At 35.2% G+C, this 14,664-nt stretch overlaps 1 protein-coding gene across 1 annotated transcript in view; it reads right to left on the bottom strand.

Annotated features, from left to right (window-relative positions):
• Positions 1-1,886: 1,886 nt before the first annotated feature.
• LOC106873352 (BTB/POZ domain-containing protein KCTD5) overlaps positions 1,887-14,664 on the bottom strand; it is a 55,696-nt gene continuing 42,918 nt past the window's right edge. The window contains exons 2-3 of the mRNA XM_014920680.2: positions 7,887-8,012; positions 1,887-3,339 (exon numbers count right to left, since the gene is read on the bottom strand). Coding sequence (XP_014776166.2) covers positions 3,310-3,339; positions 7,887-8,012 — 156 coding nt within the window. The 3' untranslated portion in view covers positions 1,887-3,309. The remainder of the gene's footprint in view (positions 3,340-7,886; positions 8,013-14,664) is intronic.

Genomic DNA, 14,664 nt, shown 5'->3' with positions numbered 1-14,664 from the left:
AATTACAAACAACACTACAAGCACTAATAATAATAATAATAATAATAATAATAATAATAATAATAATAATAATAATAATAATAATAATAATAATAATCCTTTCTACTATAGGCACAAGGCCTGAAATTTTGGGGGAGGGGGCCAGTTAATTTGATCGACCCCAGTATGCAACTGGTACTTAATTCGACTCCAAAAGGATGAAAGGCAAATTTGAACTTGGCGGAATTTGAACTCAGAATGTAAAGACAGATGAAATGCCACTAAGTATTTTGCCTGGCATGCTAAAGATTCTGCCAGCTTACTACCTTAATAATAATGGTAATAACAATCTTTTCTACTATAGGCACAAGGCCTGAAATTGGGGGATGGGGACAGTCGATTATATTGATTCCAGTACTTGACTGGTAGTTCATCAACCCTAAGAGGATGAAAGGCAAAGTCAGCCTTGGTGGAATTTGAACTCAGAATGTAAGGATGGACAAAATGCCACTAAGCATTTTGTCTGGCATGCTAGTGATTCTGCCAACTCACCACCTTAATAATAATAATAATAATAATAATAATAATAATAATAATAATAATAATAAAACCAAACGCACAACTAAATTTTTTTTAAATGGCATGAAAATTGATAACATGTTTTATATCAGTATTTGTGTATGTGTGAAACAGAGTAGTGTAAATTTATACATACATACATATAAGAATAGGTACTGCAAGAATCAAACAGAGCTCACAGTAAGCTCCCCGCCTGGAGCATGGCTAATGAGGAAAACTGTGGTTAAGGCTGGTGTGTAACCTCACCATTGTTCTGAAAACCCATGAATCGCAATGGTGAAGAGTAGATATAAAAACTGACCAGATAAGAGAATTGAAGTAAAAGAATAAATGTTTATTCCATTGTTGACACCTGTTTTGTAATCTACAAAACAGCTGTCAACTAATGAAACAAACATCTATTCTCTGACTTTGCTTCTTTTATCTGGTTGATTTACATGCACACACACACGTATATACATGTATGTCTATCTGTATATGTATGTGCACTGTAAGATGGCGAATTTAGAGCTTTAGGCAAAGAATCATTATCCAGTCTACTTACATTAAAGTGGCAGGGTTACTACTGTACTTAGCAGTATTATCATACTTCTTCTCACACACACACACACAATCTATTTCATACACATATATGATTTGCATACACATACTTTTTCAGTTGAATATTTCTTTTTAGTACAACAATGCCAGAAATACCTTCTTGGGATAATTCCAAAGAGACCAGAGTCCATTCTGAATGTTCCCTGCTCTTGACCCAAGAGAAATCTTCACAAATGGGGAGTGAAGTACAGCAGAACAACAAGCATGAACTTCATGGGATGAGAATTAGTTAAATAATAATAATAATGATAATGGCTTCAAACTTTAGCACTAGGTCAGCAATGTCAGGAGATGGGGAACAGTCAATTACATCAACCCCCAGTGCTCAACTAGTAATTATTTTATTAACTCTGAAAAGATGAAAGGCAAAGTTGACCTTTGTATTTTGAACTCAGAGCTGGAAGAAATGCAGTTAAGCATTTTGTCCAGTGTATTATTGAATCTGCCAGCTTTCCCCCTTAGTAGTTATAGTAGTAGTAGCAGCAGTAGTTGTAGTAGTATACACATCAAGTATTAGACATACCAATAGAAACACAAATACATAACATTGATAATCACACAGATCCCCACTACATGGATACATTTAGACATACCTGTTAGCATGCACACACTCACAGAAGCACAATACACACCAACAAATATACATGCCTGTTAGTGCACACACATACACACACACACACATTGTAAAAATGCTCAAAAAATATCAAACACCCAATGGAAACAAGAAATTAAAGTGACACATAAAGAATTTAACTACTTCATTTACAGGTTTTTAGTCAGCAGGTTTCAAAACTGGTTCCTGAAGCCAGTTGCTTTGTTTTAGTGTTTTTTACCCTATTTTTTCCTTTTTTTTTTCATTTTCATTAGGGTCTACAGAGAATTTAAGAGTTCAATTAAATTTAGAACTTCCAGATGAGTTCAGGTTTTTTTTGTTTAAAAATGGTTTGTAAAAATTTGGTTAACAAAATAGAAAAGGAAATGGATATAGGAGAAATAAAAATTAAAATAAAAAAATAAAATATTTAAATAAAGTCAAAATAAAGAGAAGAAAAAAATAGCTGTGTTTCTTGTATTTATACATATCTATTGAAACGAGAAAATGCAATTTACATATTTCTCTTCAGACAAACTTACAAACCATGAATTTTGATGGTCTAATATGACTCATGTGTAGTATATGTGTATATGTGTGTGGTGTGTATATAGTTAGTTAAAATATGTATGTATAACTAGTTAAAATGTGTGTGTGTGTACATGGCTGTAAGCAAGTATATGTGTGAGAACTGAGATATCCATACAATAGTGACAAATGAATGAATAATAATGTCAGCTCATGTTTACTGTTTGGTGTGAGGTATCACATCACAGAAATGGTAACCATGTTCACATGAGGTGCCATTCATTCATTCATTCATTTTTAGAGCTTGCACTGAATTTTACTGAATCGGTGAAGATTATTACATGAAGTGTATGAAACCCATGATAAGTGGTTGACAGCATAGTTCCTAAATTTAAACAGAGATATGCATGCACACACACACATGCACACGCAACTAAGCACAGATTTTGAAATGTTGATATGTGATGATCCAAGAGTAGCCAGACGAGTTAAAAGACAGACTGACCACACTGATGTGGGAGATGGAAAAAGGAAGGGGTTCAAGAGGCACAACCCTATTGTGTAAGACAGGGGATTGTTTTATTACTGCTGCTTTTTATAGTTGTGATTAAAGAGTGATGGGAAGGAGAATGGGGAGGGTAGGAAATGTGTACAACAAAAAAAAAAAACAATTATTGGAAACCAATGCTTCCTTAAAGGTTTCCTTTATTCCAATTTTAGATTGGAGGAAACTGTAATGAAGGGGTCTCTGTGAATCATTTTGCATTCTTTCTTTTCTCTCTGTCTTATCTTTTTTCTACATTTTCCTTCTTTCTTTCTTACTTTGTTTCCTCTTTTGCTGTTACAGTTCACATTTTCTTTTATGAAAGAGAAATAATGAAATCTCTCTTCCTTCAGTTTAAAAAAAAATGAATAATATAAACACACTTTCATTTGAGAAAGACAGAAAATGTTCCTTAGACCACAGCAGTGTTTAGGGATTATTCCCTGCAGTAGGGCACACAATAAGCAGTATAAGTTAGGGTTCTTATTCACATTCGAGATCCTTTCTGTTGTAACACCTGAAAAAGAAAATTAATGAATATTAAAATATTAAACAATGAATATTAAAATATCTTTTTTTTTTAAATATTCTTTTGGCCATATCACTTTCCAGTTCTCATAAAACTGTTTTGACACTCAAACAGTTCCAGAATCTTATTCCATCCACTCTATAGTATTAATATTAAGTAATGTTAATTTAGCAACAAGTTGGTAAAGAATAATTCTATTACTTTCTGTTAAGTTCAGGCGTGAAAGAGATCAAAGATGTTCCTTCTATAATATTGGTTGTAAGATTCTTCCTAAATTCAAAAATGCTTAAACTCAAGGCAATATTTATAGCCTGCTTATTTCATAAAGTGAGAACTCTTTAATTTTATGTTTAAAAACTTTATTTCAGGTTTTAATTTGTGATGTTCCATGCAACAAATTGTAGAAAATTAATGCTTTGTTGTAAGGATGGAGACAATAATTTGAGGATTGACACCAAATTATTACCACAAACACTGTTATGTTCCTTGTATCTATTACCCTAGTTCTCAGAAACTGACTAAAGTTAGTTATTAGGAATGCTATCCAAAAAAGACACACAACTCATTCATAAGATGGAATTTAAAGAAGGATCTAATGCTTGCCAAAATGAAATGAAAAATGATTTTAAAATTCATCTTTCAATGTTTTATACATGAAAGAACTTTTAACATTTGTAATTGATAGTTTTGTAATGTTTAGTAGAACACTTTCTGCAGACAAGAGACTATACAGTATTTGGTAGAACGTTGCACAGAACAGACCATGTAATTTCATTTTTGTATCTGGTTTGCAAGATTCTTTATGTGAATTTGTGTGTTGAAACAAACTTTGTTTTGTCTAGGGAGAGTCATTATGCCAATATATTTAACACACACACTGGTGCAATTCCACTTCTTTATTATTAGTCAATTGGTTAAATATCCAACTAATTAATCAATTGTTTAATTTGTTTTTGTTTGTCAAAGCTCTTCCATTGCTACTTGCAACCTTTTCAATGACTTTTGACTTAGTCCATTATAGAGGCTGTGTTTGTCTACTTGAGATCTTGTCGCATGCATGTGTGTATGTGATTGTGTGTGTGTGTGTGTGTATCTCTGCTTCCTTGTACATGCATGTCTGAGTGTGTCTATGCATATGAGTTTCTGTGAGTATGCACGTATGCCTGTTGTGTATGTATGTGTGCCTATATGTGTCTTTGTGTGTATGCATGTATGTGTATATATGTGGTCATATGGTTCTGTTTCCTTATGTGTATATGTGTGTACTTGTCTGTCTGTACTACCTATGTACCTACCTACATGTGTACCCATCCATCTACCTATCCACTTATTTACATACTTACCTACTTATCTATCTACTTGCCTACCAGTTAGCTTGCCAATCTTCCTTACCTATCTACATAATTAAATACCTAACAATCTATATGACTGACCTAACCACCTAAAACTCATCTACTTACCTATCTACTTGACTGCCTACTTACAAATGAACCTACTTACGAATGTACCATTCTGTAGGTGGTATCTTTGGTATTGGGGTAACTCTACCTTCTATGTGTATTTCCTACTTAGTATGGGTAATGTTTCGTTTATGAGGATGTACTCTTGTATTTGTCTAAGTGATGGATCCTTTGGGTGTTTGGACAAAATGCAAATGTCAATTCAGCCCAGTGTGCTACCATGTTGGTTTTTGGCATGTTGATAGAGTATGGAGTACTGTTTCTTGTCATTATATTTTCTCCTGTGCTCATTTAGCCTTTCCACTATGCTCCTAGAGGTCTCCCAAATGTATGTTGTGTTTCTGGAAATGAACCAATGCATGTGCTAATTATATTGGCATAATGACTCTCCTTAGACCATGTAATATTTCCATTGTAATTGTTACAGACATTGGCTGGAGTGGTAGGAGAAAATTAGGAGGTAGCAATGCCCTACAGATAAAAGAGGACATCACTCTCTTAATTAGTACAATATTTACAAAGTTTCCATTGATTAATAATCATTTTTGTTTTGTTATTATTGAAATTTTCAAACCAGCATTTATCAAAACTGACCTATAGCACAGCTGGAGGTCCACCAAATCACAAGTGTGTTGATAAGCCATGTCTTTGTACAAATTAATATTGCACACCCTACCTTAGTATTGAGCTGAACAGAACAGAGTGTGGGCATGTCCCACAAAAGAGATATCAATGGTGGTGGTAGATTAGAGGGAATAAACAACAAAAATTCAAGTGAAGTGTAGCAATAGAAGTTCCTTGAGATCTGTGAAAAACAGTTGGCATTCCAAGAAATTGGTTTTGCAGTGATTTTGGAACATGCTTTACTTGATTGACTCAAATAAAAGAAACAGAAAAAAAAAAGAAAGTGGTATGTTGTAGCAAAAAGAAAAAAAAGACAGTGGAATGTTTGTCAGGGAAGGCACATGAAGTTAAACAGCAAAATCCCAATATTAAATTCTCTTTGATTAATTCTAACACAATCAGCTTCAATATTCTTACACTTGTCCCTTATTCATTGCTTGTCCTTCTGCTGTCACAGTCCCTGCCACAACAATCTTCCCACAAATGACAATTCTGTACTGACACCATTTCTTCTTTGTGTCTGTACTAGCAACAACAGCAGACTTTCTTCTAAAGAAATTACCTGATTTTTTAAAAATGGTTTCTTTTCTCAATTTCCTTTTATTATTCATGATGATGATTTTACTCTTATGTAATGAAGGTATTTTAGCTTAGGATGCTGTTTGTCTCACACTTTTGGTTAGATCTCTGCTGTATACCTCATTAGAGTATGAGATAGTATAGTTATACTTTGTTACCATGTCACAATACTTCATCAGTGAACTCAGGTTAAGAGCTTCAATAAAAATTTGTCTTAGAATTCATGAAACAAGAGAACTGGCAGAAATGGTAAAGACCTGTACTGAATGCCACACACAATGCTCAGTTCACTACATTTAGGTATTTTAAGTTCAAGTTCTACAATGGCTTAACTTCACTTTTTACCATTCATCTTGCAAAAATCAGCAAATATTCTGAGATCAGTCCCATCAATTTCTACAACCTAACTTTGTATCAAATGAAATGAAGTCAGAATTTTGTTTTTGTTCCCTATCATTTATGTTGAGTTTATTGATTCTTTTTCATATGGGTGAAGCCATAACTCTGTGGTTAACCAATGGCCTTTTGTAAATTTGGGGTTTAAAAACCTTGACCAAATATCTTCTATATTATTAAAAGCGAAATACTGTCTGTTCCTCTGGGACCCCTGTATCTCAGTCTACATTTTCCCTACATAGACATATTATACCTTTTTGGAATCAGGATGATTCCAAGATTGAAAATCTGCCCTTCATTTGGTTCTTGAACATCCAGCATTGAGATCTGATTTAAAAGCATTTGGTTTGCAATTTCTAGCAGTAAAGCTGATCCATGCCATCTTGCTTGTTTGTCAGATAAATGACATTCTCTTTGTTACTTTTACGTCAAGATAAGAACTTTTGGACAAATTGACCAACAATTGGAATTCAACTTGGGACTGGAACAATAGAATGATTGCATTATAGAGTTAATTCTCATCTGTCCTTAACTTCTGATCAAACACCACCAGGGCATATAGTTATTATAGATGTATTATAGTTATGCTATTTAGCTCTCTTTAGTTTTCAGCTGCAGGCCTAATTAGCCCTCCATAGAAGTTAGCTTAAAAGTCTGCATAGTAATAATATTGTGAATGAAATTTAATAAATGGAAATTGCGTTGTGGTTTGTTAGAGTGATCATGCTTATTTTTGAGTGGTCACTCTGTTCATGCTACTACCTGACCCTTGTGTAACTTTAGTAGAGTGCCCATTGTTGTAAACATACAGGTCAGGTCTCCTGTTTAAAGATGCTTCCCCTTCCTCCCTTTGAAAAGCTATCATGGGTTTTATGTTTCTCCTCTTTCAAAGCCATAAAAAAAAATTTTTTTTAAATGTAAAAAAGTTATTTACTGGAGACTGTAGTCATAAAATGAAACTTGTTCCCATACAAACAGTAAAGGAATTTTTTTTTTGTTTGAGTGCAGTTTTCTTTATTTTTTCCCCATTTTAATTTATCATATGATTTGCTTATCCTGACTCTGGTGTTTTTTGGGCATCTTGTCTATAAGGAGAATTTTTCTCTTGAAACAATTTCTGCAGTAAATCTTTTCCAAGTGTACATGAACATTTAAATATGATTGTGCACACCTATATTTCATTCAACACTCTAATTGATACATAGAAATTTATTTGCTTGTCTAACAAGAAATGATGGAGCCAAATAATCCAAAGATTTCTTTTAATACCATTTACATGACAGCTGATAAAATTATATTCCATGGAATAAACATGTTTATTTTTAGGAATTTGACAATCTACAAATGTTATCTAGATCCATTCCACAAACTCATTCAGTAGAACCTGTGAGAGTTAATATTCTATTGTTTAATTAAGTTACCAATTTAGAAGGAATTAACTGAAAATAAGAACTAATAAGCAAAAACAATTCTTACCTTTGCTCTATCAGTAGGTTCATTTTCTTGTCCATTGACAATGTTAGGGCATTCTTTGGAAACCACACATAAAAATTCTACATGGTCTTCAGTTCCGTATGTGTACTGTGAACCAATGTTTATTAACTGAAAATGAAGTAAAATAATTACAGAACCAATAAATATGACAGAGTATTCTACAATATAACAAGGAGAAATTTCAAAGTTGAGAATTAAAATTTTACACATGATGATAATGTAAATGATAAAATGGACAAAATAATTATATCATGTAATTATAATAAATACATTCCACTGTATTGATGCCCAAAGAAATAAGACATTCAAGATTTGGTAAGTGACTGTCAGAGGATATTTGTAGGGTTGCACATCTCTGGATAGCCTCCAGTAGATTGATATTCTGGACAAGATAGGGTTTCCAGACAAGAGATGCAAACTGTAAGTGTGGATGTACCATAGCCATAGCATTAAACAGATAGCTCATGAGTGGCTGACAAAGGTCTTACTGAGTGATGCTTAGGCACCCTCAGCCTTTTTAATGGATTTAAAAATATGGTCCATCCAACACAGATTGCTGACAATAATACCTTGCTTGCATCCACTAGCAGGTATCTTCAAGTAAGTGTTGAGGAGGGGGTAGGTAAATTCTGGGTTTCCTAGAAATACATTTACTTGCTTCAGTTATTGGATGTGTCACCATCTCAAAGAACTTTTAATCCATCAAATGGATCCCAGTACTTCTTTCAAGTATAGTACTTATTTTATCAGTTCCTTTCTTTGTAGAACTACTAAGTTACAGGAATGTAAACAAATCAACTTGTTGCTAAATGGTGCCATACACGTATGCACACACACACACACAGTTTCTGTCAACCAGATTCACTCAGAAGGTATTGGTTGGCCCAGAGTAAAAGACATTTGCCCAAGTTGTGAAGTGAACTACTTCACCACATAGCCACACCTGCACCTAAATATACATATCTGTGTGGTTGAGATATTTGCTTTATAATCATATAGTTTTATGCTCTGTCCCAGTGCATAGTAGCTTGAGTAAGTGTCTTTTTTCATAACCCTGAGCCACCTAATGCATTGACAGTGAATTTAGTAGACAAGAACTATATAGAAGCCAAGTGTGTGGAGTGGGGATTGTATGCTACAGTGGCATTGTCATGAGACTCGGCAAAAGATATTCCTTTTCTTTAATTAAACCATTACTTTCAATTCAGAAATGTCTATTCAATACTTGTGTTCATCAGACAGGTAAAAAAATAATGAAGTTGATGTTCAACTGTGATATTAAAAAACCCAAGCAAACAAAAACAAAGGAATTTCAGACACTTAATTATTAGATAAAATGGATTAATCAACTGAAAGGTTTATCAGATGGCAATAGAAGACACCAGACCTCAGCTTTTTCATTCGCATACATCATTCTACCTCTTTTGTCAAAACCACCACACAGGGTAAAATCAATTTGTCCTCACTAAGAAAAGTCAAGAGGTGACTGCTGTAATGGACTTTTAACACTCCTAGACTGTGTATATTTATCACATACAACAGTGTAATGACTACAATTGGTGGCTTGATTTTTTGTGACAAGAGATTTAATAGCAATGAGTGATTACCTCTTTTGACCTTTACAGTCAGGTGAACTGAGGAAGTATAAAATAAAATAGCTTTTTCATAAACACAATATCTTAACAACAGATGTGAACTCCTGATCCATCTACTCATCCAATTTGTTTTTACAAAGAGATCGATAACAGATTAAAGTATGACATACAAGAGGTTGCTACTAAATGCTCAGTTTGTTGCTCAATAATATTGCAATGATACATTAGTATAAAGTTTAATGATAGCATCACTGAAGATATCAACAGACATAAGAGTTACTTGGACCTAAAGATAATGAAAATCATTCAAAGAGATGCATAAATATATGAAAAACATAAATTGTAAGGAACAGAGAAATTGTTCTTATATTTTAAATCATTAACTACATACTTAGGATGTAGCTGTAATGGAATATAGTGGAGGGGGAGTACAGATGAGCAAAATTTTATCTTTCTATAAAGTAATAAAGAAGGTTCAGACTCATCATTGTTAAACATCCACCTTCCATGGGTTGGACAGTTTGACAGGAGCTGGCCAGGTAGGAGCCTGCAAGAGACTTCTGTGTCTGTTTTGGCATGGTTTTTATGGCTGGATGCTCTTCCTAACACCAACCACCCAACAGAGTGGATAGAATCCTTTTTATGTAGCACAAGCACAGGTGAGGTCATTTTTGGCATGGTTTTTACAGCTGGATGCCATTCCAAATGCCAACCATTTTACAGTGTGGACTGGATGCTTTTTGTGCATCACCAACACCAGCAGGTCACCAAGTAACCTGCAAGACAAGATCCTTTGAGATGAGAGGGAGTATTAGAGGTGACTTTGTATCAGATGAGGAAAGGTTTGAGTGTGATGGAGAGGCAGAAACAGGTGTTTTGCTGTAGAGGAGGTACGCAGTTACCTGGCCAGAAAGAGAGAGAGCTGGGGAGAGATGATGGTGAAGTGCTGGAGTATACTCACAAGGAACAGGGATCAGAATATAAATGGGATGGTAAGAGTAAAGGAAGAGAGAGAAAGATGGAGGCAAGTGCCAGCACATACCCTCAAGGTATGGAGGTTATAATATATGTGACAAGGTATTGCCAAAGTAGCACAAAGGCCAAGAGTAGTTCGGTGACTGGTGAAAACCTGGGTATATAGAGGGAGTGGGTGACTATGGTATAGCAATGATACAGTGAGCAGAGCCGTGAGGACAGGATTGGGGAGTAAGAGATAAGCTAGAGCAGGAAGAAGAAATGTGAGGAAGATAAGAGATGTAGTTTGGTTTGTTTGGGTAGGATGTGTGGAAAGTTTTATTTTATGTGTGGGTGGAATACACAGCGCTTCTAGAACTGACATGGGTAGGTCTTTTCAAGAACCTCATATTGCCAGACATCTCAATCCATTATCATTTCCTCCATGAGGCCCAACAACCTGAGATCGGTCCTCACCACTTCATCTCATGTCTTCCTGGGTCTCCCTCTTCAATGGGTACCATCCAATTTCAGTGACTGACACTTCTTTATACAGCTGTCTTCATTCATATGTATCACATGCATGTAGCATTTGATTCCTCTTATAGCCAACCTTTCTCTCGACACATGAGCACTTTGTCATGCATGCACATCCAATGGAGTATATTTTCTGCATGCAAAGCCCATGTCTCACTACCATGGAGTACAGCCATTCACACACAAGCATCATATAATTTAGCATTCGCTGTGCCTGTCTGCCTAATACATACACACACACACACACACACACATATATATATCAAAAGCTTCTACCCCCACTGGCGACAAAGGGCCTCTCGCTCAGAGTGAAAGGTAGATTTACGACGCATGTGTGTGAACTGTGAGAGTGAAACATGGGCTGTGACTGCGGAGGACATGTGTAGGCTTGAAAGAAATGAAGCTAGCATGATCTGTTGGATGTGTGATGTCAGTGTGCACACATGACAGAGTGTAAACACCCTGAGAGAAATGTTGGACATAAGAAGCAAAGGATGTGGCATGCAAGAGAGACGTTTGCGCTGGTATGGTCATGTACTACGGATGGGCGAGGAGAGATGTGTGAAGAAGTGCCACTCCCAAACAGTTGAAGGAATCTGGAGTAGAGGTAGACTCAGGAAGACATGGGATGAGGTGGTCAAGCTTGACCTTCGAACGTTGGGCCTCACAGAGGCAATGATGAAAGACTGAGACCTCTGGAGATATGCTGTGACTGTGAAGACCCAACAAATAAAGTGAGTTCACGGCTGTGTCCTACACCCATTTCGCATAACCACCCCCAGCCCATTCAAAAGTACCTTGGATTGTAGTGCTTGAGGAGACCTTTTGAGTCAAGTGCATCAACATCAAAATGAAAATCAAATGGAAATTGTAGTTGTGATACCTGTGCCGGTGGCAGGTAAAAAGACCCATCCAAACGTGGCCAATGCCAGCGCTGCCTTGACTGACTTCCATGCTGGAGGCACGTAAAAAGCACCAACCGATCGTGGCCGTTGTCAGCCTCTTCTGGCCCCTGTGCCGGTGGTACGTAAAAAGCACCCACTACACTCAGAGTGGTTGGCGTTAGGAAGGGTATCCAGCTGTAGACTGGAGCCTGGTGCAGCATCCTGGCTTCCCAGATCCTGGTCGAACTGTCCAACCCATGCTAGCATGGAAAACGGACGTTAAACGATGATAATGATGATGATATATATATATATTTACATATGAATATATATATTTTCCAAGGAAAAGGGAAGGAAAAAGAGTTAGGAACATGACAAAAATAATAATATATGAATTAGGAAGACTGAAATACAAACAAAAAATATTTTAAAAAAATAATAAAGAGTAATATTTTATGTGGAATAATACAAAAATATCTTCTGCATTCAGAGCCCATGTCTCACTACCATATTTTATGTGGAATAACACAAAAAGATTCAAATATCAACTGAAAATATCATAACTGGGCAGGTACAAAATATCTTAGATGTAAGAAAGAAACTTTCTAAAAAATAATATAGTAACTGTAGAAATTAAATAAACGCTGAATTAACCAATTATCCAACAAAAAATTTAATCAATAAGGACTTCATAAATGTCCTTTGGTTTAATGTTGACATTATTACCTGAAAACAAAATTTAAAAAAGGTAGTGCAACGGGTGTAAAAAAACGAATATGAAAACAAAAACGCCCAGAAAGCAACGGGGGGGTGGTGGTGTCAGAAAATGGAGTTTTTTTAAATGAAATTTTATATAAATACCTTTCAAATGGTATAGATTACGATTATAAAGAAATTTGTTGGGAAAATCTTTTCCGATGGGGTGGAGAGAGGACTTCGGATAAATTCACAAGATTGATAAGAATTCGAGTTTTTCCCTCGTAATTTGATGAAAATATAATCCTTTTGAAATCACAAATTAGGCTTTTCCTCAGGAACTTGGATGCTAAACATCCATTTGAAGGGTTCAGGTCCTTACTTCTACTATATATATACATGTATCTATCTATCTATCTATCTATCTATCTATATATATGGCAATTAAAAAAATGGAGGATAATATGCTGTACCCAACGACTTGCAGACATTGTATCCCGTTGAATTAATTAACTTAATTTGTAACTAAAGTGACAAAAAACCACAAAGTACAAGTGTTTATGACAAACCATGTTATATTGACAAACTCCATCTATATAGTGTATAGTAGAATGAAGGGATGTGTGCTTGTGTACGTATATGTGTATATACATATATGTACACGTGTATATGGATATGGAGAGATATACATAGCATTTGCGCGTGTGGGGGGGTTGTACGTATGCATGCGTGCCCTAGCCTCTTGACCGGTTGGTATCTATCCAACCATAGCTAAGCCTAGATAGTTTTAAACAATAGTTGTCCAATTAGATGGGAGGAATTAACTGTAGAAATTAACCCTCTCCAAATACCAGCAGAACCTCATACCCGCTGGAAGAAGTAACAGGATATCCTACGCAGAAAAATAACAAGGCACCTCACCGCAAAGTTAGAAAGTTGGCATATTATTATTATTGTTGTTGTTGTTATTATCATCATCATCATCATCATTATCACTGTTATTGCTACTAGAATATTAATAACTTCTATGAAATGAACTTCCATACAGAACTGACACGCACACACTCAGAAAATAAAAAACCCAAAACATAAACAGCCTTCAAAACACAGCAGATAGCGTTGGTACCAGAGACCATGTACGTAGGAGAATGCCTATGTATACATATTTGTATATGTATACATATGAGTGAGGGGATAGAAGGATATATACACACACATGTGTACTCACATATATATATGATTTTGAATCATTGAACATCTAAGTATGGTTATGCACACAGACTTATATATTGGAGTGTCTATAACTATTTGTATGACCTCATGTACTGTTTGTAGGCTTTTTATGTGCCTTATATTTTTATATTTTTATATGTTATATTTTCATTTTTCATTTCTTTATTTTTTATTTTATTCTTGCTGCACCCTTATTATTTTTATTTTTATTTCTATTTCATTTTTGTTTTTATCTCTTACTGTATATTTGTATGGAATTTATTGTGGATCAGCATATCATCCGCTAGTTACTCCGGCAGGAGCTATTCGGATAGAATGGGGCATGCCAATGCTAGGCCGAAACAGCTGTAAGTTTTTGTTTATTCTCAAATTCCTTATGTACTTCTATTTGTAAACCCGGTTGTCAATGGGTTGTCATAAACACTTGTACTTTGTGGTTTTTTGTCACTTTAGTTACAAATTAAGTTAATTAATTCAACGGGATACAATGTCTGCAAGTCGTTGGGTACAGCATATTATCCTCCATTTTCTAATTGCCATATAAATTTAGGGTAAAACAACCCCCCCTTTTACCCACACCCACCTATTACACTTGGTATAACACTAGTGTAACAATAATTGGGTACCCTCCCAGCAGTATATTGGATAGATACTATCCCTTAGTGGGTTGAATCCTCAACCCCTAACTCTCTTGCATTATATATATATATACTAGCAGTATAACCCGACCTTGTCCGGGTGTGACTTATTACGCCATCTATGATAAGTCTTGCTAGGTGAAAATCAACTAAAAAAGAAAGCCTTACAATGAAAAAACCCTTATGATGTAAATATGTTCATAATTCAAAAGACGATGAAATT

Source organism: Octopus bimaculoides, chromosome 10 (genome assembly GCF_001194135.2).
Source record: "Octopus bimaculoides isolate UCB-OBI-ISO-001 chromosome 10, ASM119413v2, whole genome shotgun sequence".
Lineage (NCBI taxonomy): Eukaryota > Metazoa > Mollusca > Cephalopoda > Octopoda > Octopodidae > Octopus > Octopus bimaculoides.
The sequence above is the reverse complement of the archived record's forward strand: the minus strand, read 5'-3'. Positions and strand labels throughout refer to the sequence as shown.